The 15,550-nt window shown below is 49.6% G+C and overlaps 1 protein-coding gene across 3 annotated transcripts; it reads right to left on the bottom strand.

Moving 5' to 3' along the window:
- Positions 1-2: 2 nt before the first annotated feature.
- LOC119393485 (ets DNA-binding protein pokkuri) lies at positions 3-13,881 on the bottom strand. 3 transcript variants are annotated; one of them, XM_037660528.2, is made up of 4 exons: positions 13,434-13,881; positions 4,549-5,914; positions 2,787-2,967; positions 3-495 (listed from the first exon to the last, which is right to left on the bottom strand). In XM_037660528.2, exons 2-4 carry the CDS (start codon positions 4,585-4,587, stop codon positions 281-283), a joined length of 435 nt encoding a protein of 144 aa, XP_037516456.1. In that variant the 5' UTR covers positions 4,588-5,914; positions 13,434-13,881; the 3' UTR covers positions 3-280. The 3 variants fall into 3 exon arrangements, with proteins under 3 accessions (XP_037516456.1, XP_037516457.1, XP_049272218.1); XM_037660529.2 differs by lacking the exon at positions 4,549-5,914 and having other exon boundaries at positions 13,434-13,876; XM_049416261.1 differs by lacking the exons at positions 4,549-5,914; positions 13,434-13,881 and adding an exon at positions 11,957-12,066.
- Between the last annotated feature and the right edge of the window lie 1,669 nt (positions 13,882-15,550).

The raw sequence follows: 15,550 nt of genomic DNA on the forward strand, positions 1-15,550 counted from the left end.
AGAAAGGATGCGTCTTGTAGAGATGACTTCTCGATATAACCTTCGTGGCGAGCCGTCTGCCGGTACATCTTGCAATTTCATATTCACCTACTGATGACATCATGGCTAGCGCTATCTTGTCTGTGTCACCTATAGACACTGTTCAGCCAAGTTACACGTGAGTCATCGTAGGTGCTGCGATCAGACGGTTTTGTGTTCTGCTATATAGTATGAGTGGGCCGTGGGCTGCTAAGTTTCGGCGCAAGATCAAACTTTGGTTTTCGAAGTGCCACTGCATGGTTCAGTTGTAAAGCACGTTGCTGAGCCTAAGCTGGAAGTCCTTGTAGAGTAGTTTGCCACCGAGGGGTACCCGCTGCACGAACATCTCCATGGTCATGAGGCAGAGCGCTTTTCCGTTCATCAGGAATCGGTCGGTGGAGACGGCCGGCAATCGGTGTTGATCCATGACGTGCACAAGCCAGACGGCCACGTCCTCCCGGCTCCACTGGCGCGGATCTGCAGAGAAACGAAATGTTAAGGATTTCGTGAAGCATTAGGAAACTTTTTCATCTTCAAAGTCATGAATAAAAGACAAACTGTATTCCCAAATCCAGGGGCGTAGCCAAGGGGGGGGGGGGGGTCCAACCCCCCCCCCCCCCGAAATTTTTCAATTTTGCTTGCGCATATATACACGCACACATACAAACGCACGCACGAACATACATAAAGTATGGTTGAACCCCCCCCCCCCCCGAAAAAAATTCCTGGCTACGCCCCTGCCCAAATCGCACTTCTTACTTGCAGTTTTACTGATGTAAACGATGAAGACTGATTGGTGGGTACATCACGATTATTACCCACGAAACACGAAACCTCCATAAAACGTTTTGTAGAGGTTTATAGAGGTTTTACACGTTTTAAGGACGTTTTATAGAGGTTTTATGTTTCGTGGGTAGTGGCACGAATGAGGGACTCTTGTTTCTCTTCCAAGTACTTCAGGTTCAGCACTTCCGGTTTTTCGAATATTTAGAAAGTGTGTTTTGAAAAATAAAACTCGCACGAAATCGATCGTTCTCGCTAAAGTTAAGGGTTATGTTGTATACATATATCGGAACATACATTTACATGAGTCAGGTAACAGTTGGAAGAACTATTTAAAGTTAATTGAATGAGTTCATTGAAAGGAGCAGATGTTTTCGCTGTGTCAGAAGCTGGGATCGTCGTGACAGAGAAGATCTCAACAATGCGCTTCTTTATTAGTTTCGCGAAATGATTTACTTTAAAACCGCGCATATGACCAGCCAGTCGCGTGCTTCAATACTCGCGTTAATGTGGTGCGTCGCAGTTCCCTAGTACACGCATCGCCATCTGTCTCCTTCCTTTCAATCGACGTTGCCTGAAGCGAAAGGGCGCGAACACGAATACGCCAAAAGCTTCTCCCTAACGGCGACAGGGGCCGCCGTACGGCTTCGTGACGCAGAAAGAGCGCGAAAATCGGGACGCGAGAGAATAGCATCCAAGGGCAGATTAGTGTGATATCCTGTCAGGCCCGTAGCCAGGGGAGGGGGCACCCCCCCCCCCTTCCTGAAATTTTGAAGTAGGTGTTTTTACCAAAAATAAATAATACAAATGAGTGTTTTTCTCAAACAGTCAAGGTTTTCAGCAAGTGCCCCCCCCCCCCCCCCCCGAAAAAAATTCCTGGCTACGGGCCTGTATCCTGTCTACTACTCCGTGTCCTATTTTTCAGTCGTGCTTTCCGTTGTTAATGAAGGAAAGAAGAATTATTTTAAGGGCTCGTTTTTCTTTGTTAGACACAGCATTAATGAGACCTAACTGACAATAATGCCAAGTAAAGTATTGGGGGCGTTATATGTAGCAATCACGATATGTCTTAAAGTTGACGAAAAGATAACTTGCCGCCGGCAGGGACCGAACCTGCGACCTTCGGTTGCCGTTGTTAATAATCAACAATGGCCAACCTAACTGCCTTCCACTAAAATATTCAATCTTGGTCTACACAAATTACAAAGCAGATGTCTCATTGTAATTATGCATTGCGAGCGTTCATTGTAAACGTGCATTGTGAGACGTGATGCACCTGATGGGATCGCGCTGAGTCGAACTACCCGTGATCACACGTCACTCTGTCTCATGAAATGGACACTCCTCTGCTGCGATTTTCAATGTACGATAGCTCTTGAAGTTTCCGTAATGTTTATACATCAAGTCATTCGCAGCGATGTATGCGATTTGGAATGTCCACGCAGAACATTCTTTTGAGGCTAGTTTGTAACACCCTGAGTACGCACCTTGTAGTGATTAACAATGCGCCAGATGGAGCTCTGTCAGACAACCTCGTTATGTAAATGCAAATTGACATGCATGCGTTGTAGCAGTCAATGCATGCGCGAGGGGGGGGGGGGGGGTTGACTAGAATGGCGGCCGAACATCCCTAATGTTGCATTGCAAGAACTGTTTCCTTCTCACCATTACCCCCGCAAAACCGGGGACCAAAAGCAGGCCATTGTGAGAAACACGTTATCATCATTTGCATCCATCGCGAAGCTTGTTTTCTTTCGGACTCGACAAGCAGGGAGGGGAGAAGGGGTAGCGCCGCGGTGAACATTGCTCCTCCCTCCCATCCCCCCACCCCCCCACCCCCCCCAAAGAAGTACCCCTATATGTAGCGGTGACCGCAATGCTTCAAAGAATGCGGAGCATGTAACTCGCAATGCACCACTGGCCATGCCAAAGGGCAGCAAAACTGGTAACAGTCCTGACGTATAAGCATGTGCAGTGTTGCTCACCTTTCGGAAGGGAAGAATTGTCTTTTCGGTGCCGGGGCGCTTCACCTCTGGGCACAGGGGGTTGCCAGCGGACTGTCAGGGCGTACAGACCCCGGTAAGTGGAGGCCGGGGAAGGCTGCTGTTCAGGGGAGCTCGCCGCCGGGCCGAACCACGAGCTCGGGCTCATCGTCTGGTACGATTCCTGCACAACGACAAAATGAAGACAACTGTGTTGGAAACCTTCGACTGAACATTCATAGAATATCTAGTGACAGAGTTCAAAGCTTAGATTTAACACATGCTGTGTAACTTTCGACAGCCGCGCTTACTCGGCAGGGACCACGGTGTTAGAATTGGCAGGGACACAATTACCTGTCGCCAGAGGTGTTTCGTTAACTTGAGTGTCCGTCCATCTACCCATGCGCCCACATGTTTGGCGCCTTCACGTTCCTATAGCACTACTTAATTCATGTACCCCTTCTTGTTGCTAACAACAAACTGCAACAAACATTTTAATACGCATTATGCCGACCCAGTCTTGTGCAGCCTGTGTAGTTTAGTAAAACATCACACATTACGATTAGCAACGTAGTCGATTATAGGCGGTCGTAGGACCCCATATGCAAGAGCAGCGTCACGTTGTTAGCGTTCTGTGCACAAGTATCGTCCGTGGACGGAATGCAAAGATTGTTTCTACCTTTAGACGTTTTTCCACGAACACGAGGCCATGAACGGTGAGCGCCACTTAGACCCTTCACGAACCACGCTGCGGTGAAGCCAGCGCACAGGTATTGTTAATGCCCCCAGCAACTGGCGTTCAATCGGAGATAAAGGTTGGTGGATTACGGGTTTGGAGGCAAAGCTGAACATTTTTGCATAATCTGTTTGGACGAGTATAGCGAGTTTAAGTCTGACTGCAACAACCACGATGCGCCTTTGCTCTCAAGGCAGCGAATACAGGCCGCGAAGCTATTCAAGCTCTTGGCGATACATCTTCCTCGCAAACACCGGTTCCTGATACAGTTTCCAGCTTGAGTGCCCATACGAACAATGTATCTATTGCCATCGGACTAGAGACGTTTGTAGCAGGCCCGTAGCTAGGGGGGGGGGGGGGGCAAAATTTTTATGATACATGGTGTTTTACCTAAAATAAATAGTGAAAATAGGCGTTTTTCTTAAATTGTCAAGGCTTTCAGCAAGTGGGTCCCCCCCCCCCCCCCCCCCCCCCCCCGAAAAAAATTCCTGGCTACGGGCGTGGTTTGTAGTTGTGCAGTGTGCGAAGTACTCTACCAAGCCTCCAAAATGCCACGCATACAAGCAAAGAGTGACGACGAAAGAAAATAACTGAACTTGGGGTATTCATTTCAGAGTTCACAGGCTGATAAAAACAGTGCACCATCATTTCTCCCGAAACTGCATGTCTGTCATCAAAGCTTTAAAACAGACACACAAATGGCAATAGAAAGGTAAGCGCTGAGGATGAGTCGTAGAAACGTTGCTGACATAGTGTAAAAGCCGACAGCGCCTGCGTGCCCTGTCAACTGCAGCGGTTATCGCGCGGTGCCGAGATGAACGACTTCCGGCGACATTGGCATGTTTATACGGAAGCAGATAGCGTCGGTCCGTAATTATCGGTGCACTTTTCCCGCGCTTCAACGGGGTCCTGTGAAAGCTGCACGCAGGGTCGCATAGGGTTACTTCACTTCTAAGACAGCTAACATTCAATCTTGACAACGTTGGCCGATGACAGTCGTCGAAGACTACCCGCTGTGGGCACACTTACCGGCACTGCGCACGGCTTGTGAACTTGGACGTCGTACATTCCTGGTTAGTCGACTAAATGCTGATTTCCAGGTAGCTCGGCTTCGAACACCGATCGACTGCAGTGTCGAAGACTCGGTGCGGTCGAGGCGGCGATTGAGCTGATGTGTTCAGTGTGATCAAATGTGTAGTCGAGACCACCCTATGCCGGCAAGTCCTGGCAGTTTGCCTTTCAGGAAGTCAAGTTGCACTGGATCAACAGCACGCTGCCCTATTCGCCGCTGAGGCCACCGTTGCGCAGGTATGGCATCAGCGGTACTCCGACAGTTGCACCACCGCCGCCAGGACCGGGACACAGCTCGGAAGCTAGACGCTCCACATCCAACCACGGGTCTGAGACTACTGCTGCCTGCGATGCTCCCGTTTGGGCTGCAACCATGCTTCACATTTCCCTTTCCCCTTTCAGCCTCCTCTCTCTCCTCGTTTCCTTTCTCTCGGTCTGCGCTATTTCCTCTGCCGTCCTCGTTTCCTTTCTTCTCCGCGTCGAGGGGTTCTCTCCCCCCCACCAAAGGTGTGCGGCGTCCCCCCCCTGCCGGCCATCTACCCGCGGTTGGTTTCCGCCCGGGGCAGCTGGCGCGTCGTTCTCGCTCCTGGCAGCCCGCGTCCGGGCCACCTGTCCACGTCACGTGGTTGCAGTCGCCGCCACAGCGAGAAACAGCTGTCGCAGGAGACGCGCGTGCGCCACCGGACGAGGGGGTGCTTTGCCGCGCAAGCCGGCCGCATCCTGCGCCCTCGCAGAACGCGCGCGCCGGTCTTGATGTTGCAGCGATGCCTGCTCTACTTCCGTCTTCTCGAAACACCCTCTTTCTTACACCTTTTGTTGTCGGCGCTCGCCTCCTGCCCAGTGCTTTGCACGCGTCGGCCTTTTTTTTTTTTCTTCTTCGCGGGATGGTACTCTCTCGCGAAAAGGTTCTGTCTCCTCCTAAACGACTGCCTGCACCCTCCTATGCATCTTCCCACCACCACGCATCCAATTCTCTCGGCCGATTCTTTTGGGTGTAGCAATGTTTACCTTCCTCCTTCCTCCTTGGCCGGTTTGACGCCGCGCCGCGTGCATGGTCGAATGTGGAACGGTCCGGCGACCCACATTCGGGGGCCCACGCCTTGCCACACGTAATATATAGGTCTCTGGACACTGGCCTCTGCGGCGTGCGGGCGCTCCTATTTTGAGCAGCCGATGGGCCGTGGCCGTTGGTCGCAGACCTTGCGCCTTCGCACGCAAGCAGCCTCCTGTTTTGACGCCTGTCGGCCAGGTGCTAAGTAAAAGGATGGTTAGGGGCACATCCGCTCGTTCCACGACGCGAAGCGACTGAAGGTCACTCGATACGCTGCGAAAAAAAAGAAAGAGGAGGAGGTTAAGGTTGGAGTTGGGTCTCCTAACTTGAGTGGCCCCTTCATTTCCTTAACTCATTTACCACCAAAAATTGTTCTAACGTATACTCTTCGATAAGCTTGTAGAGACTCTCACGTGGCCTATGACAGCAAGAACCAATCCATCTGCCTCCGTCTTTGAGCTCCAAGAAGGATTTTCAACAGGGAGCACTGACAAAGGTAGAAGTAAAACGATGCACAGCTTGTCATTGCTGCTTGTCGTCTTCCTTCTGTCGTTGTCAGTGTTTTATGCTGGAAATCCATCTCGCTGCGTGCAACCATTCAGCCCATACGAATTCTGTTCCCTACACTCCATTTTCTCAATTTGTAACAGCTGTATGAAATACCTGCGTTCAAGCTCGTTTCCATACACTCACTGATTCCCTTTTTGTCGCCGATGAAGGGCTGTATATATGGCCATGTTAGCCATATATGCGCATTGCAGAAGCGTGAGTTGCTAGAAAGGTAGGCAGGTTCGCTCAAATCTCAAAGTAGTGGTCCCACCTGTAACTAGAAAACGCTATTTCAAATATTTCTTTTGTGTGTATTAAAGTTTCTGCTTCTCCCTACTTGGCTTTTCTCGGCATGTACTTCATTCGGGTAGTGGCCATGTGTTTCGGTCATAAATGCTGTTTAAAGAAGCACAGACAATTCGGACCAAAGAACCGCGAGCAAGCACATCGCGATTCTGGCACTGCATAACTTAATGCATTTCGTTGTTTCTTTTACGGTTGCGTTGGTCTGTTTGCGGGGTGGAGGCAGAGGGATGGCGGTTACGACTGCGGCTACGCTTTGGGCAACTGCAGGAGCTGCTGCCTGCAATGGGCGCTGCGTAGCGCAACTTGCATGCAGTGACGTTACATACACCGACGGGTGCACTGCGGATTCGCTTCACTAACAAGAACAAAAGGAGACCAAACATCCGACGGCGCAATACTGCGTCGTCTGGTTCGAACAGTTATAAACGGAAAGCGAAAGCGGGGCCCTGGTGAGCGGAACGCCACACTCTGTCAGCGAGCGGTTCGCCCGCAGTGCATGCATGGATGAGGCGGCAAGCGTGGCGGCCGTTACACGGCATACTGGGCGTTTAGTGCAAGCGAAGTACGAAGAGACAAACAAGAACAAGCGAGAACGCTGGCGGAAGCCGGCTGCAGTCCGAACGGAAGCACCGTCTCCTCCGGAGCTTCATTTCCGGCGATCAAAAGGGCTCTTCCGGTGGGCTGCCGCGCGCGCTTGTGTATGCTTTTACAGCCGCATCGACGGTTGGTCTATCACTGTGCACACATGATAACGACGTAAGCTAGACGAAGAGTGAGAACTCGTTCGCGGGCGGTCGCCGTTTTGTTACAGCAGCTTCCTTCCGCCCAACGGCCGTAATGTTTCTCTTTTACACGTTTAACGACAGCCACTCCCACCGCACCGGCTATGTTTGCAGCATACCGGTAGTAGCGTCCGCGCCGTGGCTGAAATATGACAACACTCTCTAGAGAACGCGAATTCCGTCGCCTAAGTCAAGAGGTGTTAAAAAAAAAACATGGCTGATCCCTCCGGCATAGGAATCGGTATAACACGAAAGTGAAACGTGTCTTCACAGAAGTAGTGCTTATCATATATAAGAGCTTGTGCAATGTATATTCGTGTTTGGCAGCTATAGCACCGTTTGACGTGGATGCACCCATGTTGACAGCATGTCTCTATCGCGACGACTAACGGCCATGATCATGATTAAACCGTTGAGGTAGCTGACGGTGTGAACATATATATGGACACAGCGAATCGTGAATCGCGCGTAAGGATGATATCAACAAGCTCATAATCAACACTGGTACCCGGTATGCACTTCTTCAAAGCGTCGTCAATTAAGGAGAGAAACGGCACGGTGTGCACTTTCTAGTAATGGGTAGCCGACGCCTGTGCTCATGCATACATAACACACACTGCACTTCAGCAACGCGGGAGGTAGAGGTTCGTAGCCTGAGCCGCAAACGCGTGCGTCCCGCTGGCCTCTGTCTCGCAGGCGCTGCTCTCGCTCTACCAAGGCACGGCATTCGCCCGTCGAAATCGCGTCCTTTCTGCAACGCATATTGCAGCAGTTTTGTTAGTCGGTGCTCTCGCAATTGAAGCAGTCGGCGGCAGAGAAATCCCATTCGTGCACGTAGAAGCTGCACTACTCCGATGAGCCGACGCACGCTAACACGAATCGAAAGGCAAAGAACGTAACTGCGTCAAGGGTGCCTCGGCGACGCCAGCGCGGCCAGTCTACCTCTCTGGTATCGAGACGCTTTAACCATGACCTCCGATATCACGTGCAATCTCGGAGTAAGCGCTAGTAAGTGTCGATCGTGGAGCATTACTTCTTTTCACCTCTCACAGACGGCGGCACCGCCCCGCTCCGCCCGCCGCGAAAGAGAATGTGTGAAAGATATAAAGCGCGTCCGCGCCGTGCCTAGCATCTCTCGAGTTGGCTTAGTCGGTAGAGCGTCGGGCGCTTGTCGTCGCGGCCGCAACGTCGTGGGTTCGATTCCCAGCGGGGTATCTTTTTCTTGGTTTTTTCTTTCTCACCCGTTGGCGTCCATTTTATCAACGTCATATCCGTGACGGATGTACTTGGTGGACCCCGGCATAAAACACTTTCGTGTTAAAAAAAAAAAAACTTGGAGGACGCTTGAGCTTCGCCTTCAATAGTAAAACGCGATAGCATACTCGCATCGCCTTCTCAATCGCAAGCCTGGCTTCGCTTACCGCAAGGAAAGGAATATCTGTGCGCGTAAAAGTGGCCGTTTCAAACTATCCTATAGAATGCCACTTTGTGCACACTTTGTTGATGCTGTTTCTGATGATGATGATTCATTATGCCTGTGCGCATTGTAATTTGTGGGCCTTCAAAGGGCCCCTAAACTAGAGCCTAAACCAACCAGAGGTCGAAATTTATAGTTGTGGCGTTGCAGTTGTGCACGAGTCTACAGCGAACGCTGGCGAAGTTGCACGCGCTTTCTAGTTTCGCTCTTTTCTTCGCTAGGCTGCGTTCGTCGGCTCGTCTATCCACCTCTCCGAGTGCCCTTCCTCAGCGTCCGAGGTGGAAACGCAAGAAACGCGCGCATCTGCTGGCAGAAAACAAGCTCTTCTTCGCCCACTGACAGCGTCTCTTGCTCGCGACGTCACCTAATCATACAGGTGACGTCACGGCGGCTGTTGTCGACAGAGGGTGTGTTCCAATACTCACCGTAGACGGCTAAATAGACGGCTAAGTGGACAGCGGCCATCTTAAGCCCCATTCCAATTCTCACGTAGCTGGCAAAAGAGACAGCTTCGAGAAAGACAAAAGCGGTGCAGGCTACTTTGCTGTCCAAACAAGGGGGGGCGCGATAGGTTATCATGAACTATCGAGGTTAATGCGTTTGAAGCAGCTGCGATTAAGTGTGCTGGAAAAATTTAGGGCTTGAGCGATGGTGTCAAAACTCTCGCGACGTCAGAGTCAACATTTTCAGGCAACCGAGGCGTCGTTTATTCTTGGTTTAAAGAACAGTACTAAAGCGAGGCATATGCTACGTCGTATATTGCAGGCAGAAAGAAATGGCAGCGAACGTAAACTTTACGGCAGATCTACGTATTGAAATTAATAACTCCCGGCCACATTTATCAAGAAGCAGGTATCAACTGCCTTCCCCTCTATTATTCATGACGCCAGAATTTTCGCGACGTCAGAGCCAACATTTTTAGCCAATCGAGGCGCCTTTTATTCTTGGTTTAAAGAACAACGCCAAAGCGAGGCAAACACTACGTCGAATGTTGGGGCCAATAAGAAATGGCGTTGACCATGCGATAACAACTGCGGCGGAGCTGGCATTGAAATTAATAACTTTCGGTCACGTTTCTCAAGAAGTGGGTCGAACTGGCTTCCCCTCATTTATTCATGTTAATGAATGAGCAATTTCTTTGCTAATAATCGTGGGACATTATTAAAAGTCTCGGCACTGTCGTGTAGATATGGCTGCGAGGCACAACTTTGCTCATTTTTCGGCAAGTATGCCTTTCATGTATGAACATTTTCAAGTGCTGGGTAGCAAACTAGATGCTAATATCTGGTTAACCTCCCGGCCTTCATTTTTTCATCTCTCTTTCTCTTTGAAGTATGAACCAACTCGCCTAGCCACTAGTTTTATTGTGCTTATCTGGATTGCGAGGAACAAGTCATGCGTAATTTTATAAGCAGAAAACATTTTCTAGCCTGCGGAGGAAATTGAAAACCTTTCAGACAAGGATGGCGATGTTTCCAAGACAAATAACAACGCGTGTATTCTTTTACGGAATCGCAGGCTGCTAATTTGCGACAGATTATTTACTGAGTCTGACTGAACTTGAGCGCCGAGTAGGTTGCCAATATTTATGAAATGGGAACAAAGTATAAGTTGGTCTGGCTGAATCTCCTTCGTGCTGTACACAATGAACGTTCAAAACAAGACCCAGAGACAAGATTAGCGACCGGATATGATTGGACACAGAAGCTATCATCCTGTTGTCTATCTTCTATCCGCTCGGTTTTTCCGTGCCCTTTGTACTCGGCATCGTGACCAAATAGACTGTTTACCAGGCCACCTCCGCTGCTGTACAGACGAGTATATGCGAATCAGTTCAAGTCGACTGGCCAAAAACGAGACAAAGCTTACACTTTTCTACATTCCGTGTGCACGCACGCCCGTGGGTATAGCCCGGTTGTGGTAAAGTGTTCTTACATAAATGCTCGTTGAAAACACACTGAGCTTGTGTAACGAAGGCGAAGACCGCTAACCTGAAGCGCTGGCAGTGAGGCATATGCGACGGTGAGCTTAGATGAACTCTCTTGCGAGCGCCATCTGATACACTACACGCAAGACCATATTTTTTTTCTGAAATTTAACGTCCAAAACTACGATATGATTATGAGAGACGCCGTAGTGGAAGGCTCCGGAAATTTCGATCACCTGGGGTTCTTTAACGTGCACCGAAATCTAAGTACGCGGGCCTCAAACACTTTCGCCTCCATCGAAAATGCAGCCACCGCGGCCGGTATTCGATCCTGCGACCTTCGGGTCAGCATTCGAGCGCCATAACCACTAGACCACCGTGGCGGGGCACACAACACCACATTAAAGAACTAAAAAAGGGCAATCATAGAAGCTGTACATATGTACCTTCGAGTTTTTGCCCTGACAAATACGAGTGGATCTCCTTGTCTAAATATTTGCTATCGTGACATTCTTGTTCGATGTCTTCGCATCATTTTCAGCCTCAATTTTACCCTGAACTTCTGCTATGTTTGAAAGCTTATTGAACAGAAGCTGAATATTAGCTGAGTAAAAATATGTTGAATAGCGAACTGGGATCGTAAGGGGTAGTAGGAAAATATCAATATATTACTCTCTTACAATCCCACTTAAAAAAAAAAGAACCCGAACAGAAAGTAACCATGGAGAACAAGTAGGCGCGCGATGCAGGTCAAAGTCGCAGTTTTTCAAAGTGTCCGCACTGATTATGGTGTACCTTACAGGCGACAATACCTTGGACGCCACAGCCTTCTTGCAAAACTTCAGGTTTTAAATACGAGTGACTCCTCGAGGAGATCGAAGAGAAAGACGTTTGAAACTCGAAAAAATTTTATCGTTCTACATCTTTAGTCATTTCGGAATTATGATCAAGAATGTTGGCGCTACTGCTGCGGGCATGAGCTTCGCGATAAGGCGGCGCCTGCAGGACGCTGAAAAATATTGGAGGTGACGTGCTGCGTCTATTGTCGTATCCGGAAACCAATATGAGGCCCGCCTCATCTGCTCAGATGCTCTTTCAAAGGTCATGGTAAGCAAACTAAGTAATTATACGAGCCTTCAAGCTTTGTCATGACTGCTCTTTTACAACCAATTTATTCAATGGGAAATTTCCGTGCAGATGTCCTTTGAACAGGTCGAGTTAGGGCCATAGCCTTCAAGCTAAACTGAAAGTACGGATGCCGCAGTCACGCTTACTGGCAAGACAGCTCCTCTCGTTGAGCGCGGGTTCGGGCCATTGACGACGGCGCTCGCTCGCCTACCACGATCCCTGAGGCCATGCTCCGTCTCCATGCCATGGCTGTGGCGCTCTATATACGGAAATTCTATACATTAAAACGCGCTGGGTAGTGTGCCTCGCGCTCGAAAAGCCTACCGCGCTTACATATGTCAGTTAAATTTGTTACCTGCAGGAGGCACCACCTTCCAGGACAGCATGATCATTTCAGTGGTTCCACACTAACGTAATTAAGGCCATATACTTTCGAAAATTCAGTATGTGGTTAATTCGGACATTTTTCCCGGTATCGTGAATTCCAAATCAGGGAGCATTTACTATATCATAGAAGATTTTATGAGTATCGGGGTCAAGACCCGGCCGTGGTGATATAAGGGCTACGGCGTGACAATGACGGCGGGCCTTTGTAGTCAAATCTTAGTTTCGGCTTGTTTAGACCCGAAATTTGCTTGAGTTGGTGTAAAACATGAATACCCTGAACGAAGAGTTTCGCAGGATATAGAGAGGAGGGTTGTGTATATATTGTTAGACGGATGAGAGACAGAAGACATATTTTGGGAGATGGCATGCAATCCGAGTGAATCAGAGATCGTTTCCACAATATTCGAAACTTCGTCTCTAGCACTGATCGCATCTTGCGCTTTGGCGAATACGCCGTCCCAGTACTTGCCGTAGTCCACGTGGTATCGCTTGAGATATGTGACGTGGTGGAGAATAGGAAATACACATGAACGAATTTTGTTGTTATAACAGAATTACAGAAATATGGAGTGGACAAAACGGATGAGACAGACGTGTAAACAACCTTCTTTTTTTGGTAAATGACCACGTGTGGTAAATTTGTTATGCTGTGAAAAAAAAAAAGGAGTGATTACTATTACTGTTTAAACAATCTCTGGGCGCTATGTAATGCATTCATTGTTACTGCTATTCTTATAGCCCTCCCATTGGAAACGCCCGAGAAAACATGAATAGACGACATTCGGTTGGTGCCTTTGTTGCTGCTCTACATTACGTCAAACAAATCAACACTCTTCAAGCCTACGTCAGCACATGGTAGAGCAACTATAATTAGAAAAAATGAACTTTCAGGGTATGCAGCCGTGATCTTGGGCTCAAAGCATTTATAATGATAAACTGTTCTACTTTTTTGCAACGCAGTAATGGTCATTTTAAGTCATCCTTGCACATCGCAACTGACAGCATGAAATTTATTGTAAAATATTAAACTCTCTTTTCACGGGCTTTTCAATGCAACGCATTTGACAAGGAGGTTCAAACTGCGAATGTACAGTGAATTCGAAAGTTTCGAGGGCTGCTCCGTATGTACTGCTCTGACTCTCTCCTTGGCACATTCTCTAATACGATGTCATAAATTTCGCAGAAACCGACGTTACCGCGACTCAGAAAATGGAGGCTGCGTTTATCTATACTCACATAAACCATACCGGAACAGTGCGGCGTCACTGGTCGAGTCTCGAAGAGCTTGCTCCAGCTTGGCTGCCGAAGTCGTAAGAACGGACGTCTGGTCAACGGGAGTTTCCTCGCGGTGGCTTCGTGGCTTCGACGAGCGAGTCCCGGCGACTCGCGGGGAGACAGAATGACAGCGCGGGCCTTCGTAGAAGAAAAAGCCCCCGCGAGATCCTGCACGGCGGCCTTTTTGTTGAAGAAATATAATAAGATGCGCGACAAGTCACTTCCTGTTAGGCTCGCCGATGTTCTTGCACAAGTTGGCCGTGTGGCAGTGCAGCGCGTCACGAGTCGAGACGAAAGCTAAATCGCTGTCCTTTTGCTTTCACTTGTAACTGCGCTGTTGGTCGGTACACAGACGCACGTCTCTACCTCTACCCGAACAGCAGGAGAGCTCACGGCTGTCCTTTTCGAGGCTCGCGCTTCTGCACCGTCGCCTCTACAGATCGCGGTGCACTGCGCGGAACGCGATCCTCACGGGGGTCTCGGGCGCGCTGCCCTTCGCCGCTAATGAGGTCAGTCAGAAAGGGCGGCCTTTTGGATTCTCGAGCCGAGTTCGCAGTTGGCGTGCAGCGACGGCAGTCGGCGTTCTGGCTGCACGAACTCGCAGCGCCGTTGACGTTTCAAGTAAATCTCGAGAGAGTCTTGAAGAAGGGCGTCGGATAATCTCCTCGCAGGATGCAGATACGTCGGTGATGAACCGCTCGTTCCCTTCGCAGGTTCGCACGCTCGTCGGGAAAACGCTGCGGTGTAGTACGTCTTTCCGGGCGCCGTGCTGTAGCTCGGACCCTGTGGAGAGGATCACTGCGAGGAAGGGGCGCGATCTGGTTCCTAGGGGCACCGATAGGTTCCGGCCCCGCAAGATCGCGGAGAGCTCGGCTGATGGACGAGGAGGAAAGGAGGGGGGCTCGACCGCGGGGTGCCGAATCCGTGAGACGCACGGGACATATTCGCTCGTACGTGCTTGGATCTTACTGATACCGTGCAGCACAGCGTAAGCCGAACCCTGTAGTCGTTAACCACACTTTCGTGTGAGTTACTTGGCTTCTCGATTACATGTATCGGTACAGCCTAAACATGCGAACATCGCAGAAAAGTAAGTAGTCCTGACACGTGGTTGATTAAAAATCGTTATTTAACGCATGAAGGCAGAAACAGAAAACGTCATCTCTACCTTCGTGTGTTGTGTTTGATATTTCTTGGCCTGTGCGTAAGCTTAGGTCGCTTTTTAATGTTATGAGGTGGTCATTTTTTTTTTTTTTTTTGCGCTAATACAGCCTGTGACGTTTCTGTGTTTTATCTTTATTGCTTTTTCATATATTCTCACCTTTCTATATATGGAGCGGTAACTGACAGTGATGTACGTCTGTTCCTGCCGAGTTTACGCGATGCAGTAAAGAATTACGAGATCAATTAGCGGCCAGCCGGCACCCTGGACTTTCTTACCGTTTATTCCTCAGATTAGCCGGAGCGTACCAGCGACCATTTGCGGCATGATACGATCCCAGTGACATTTCGTAAAGTTGTTTGTTCGTAAAAGTGTCTCTACAAAATGCGGACCTTATCTTTCCCTCGGGCAGTTATCTAATCACCCTGATTCACTGCGGAGTTCAGTCTTTCGCACTATACTGCACAGTTTTATAGAGATGCGACATGGAGCGGGCAACAGAGAAAAAATGGAAGGAAGCATCCGACGCCGAAGCGAAACCTCCTCGACGGTAGCTAGTTGGAGAGGTAAAGTCGAACGTCTCAGAATAGTCGGGGGAAGCTCGCGTCGAAAGGGAAACCGTTTCCGCAGAGTTCTGAAAGGCTCAAGTAGAAAAGAAGTGGCGTGGGGGGTACAGGGAGAGGGTCGAGGTGTATGTATACCTTGGTGACGCTGTCGGAATGGCGTAAAAACGCTCCGAAAATACGAGCGAAGAGGCGGAAAAGGTTGCAAGAGGAGGGAAGACCGGGGGCGCTCCACATCCGGTGCTTCCGCCGCGGCTTTGTCCGCCGCTCGGGGGCCACGCGCGCAGCTCCGTCGTCGTCCAGGTGCGCCCGTGCAAGCACGGAGCGAGAATTGCCAAATTTCGGGCATCGGA

Source organism: Rhipicephalus sanguineus, chromosome 5, assembly GCF_013339695.2.
Source record: "Rhipicephalus sanguineus isolate Rsan-2018 chromosome 5, BIME_Rsan_1.4, whole genome shotgun sequence".
Taxonomy (NCBI): Eukaryota; Metazoa; Arthropoda; class Arachnida; order Ixodida; family Ixodidae; genus Rhipicephalus; species Rhipicephalus sanguineus.

What these genes read in the sequence shown, in the direction of transcription:
- LOC119393485 (XM_049416261.1), bottom strand. Translation starts at nt 12,052, where the DNA reads ATGGAGACGGAGCATGGCCTCAGGGATCGTGGTAGGCGAGCGAGCGCC. An exon ending in CGAGAGGAGCTGTCTTGCCA is followed by an intron (nt 2,968 to 11,956) that starts GTAAGCGTGACT and finishes GTCGTTGTGCAG; the next exon opens with GAATCGTACCAGACGATGAG. An exon ending in CAATTCTTCCCTTCCGAAAG is followed by an intron (nt 496 to 2,786) that starts GTGAGCAACACT and finishes GTTTCTCTGCAG; the next exon opens with ATCCGCGCCAGTGGAGCCGG.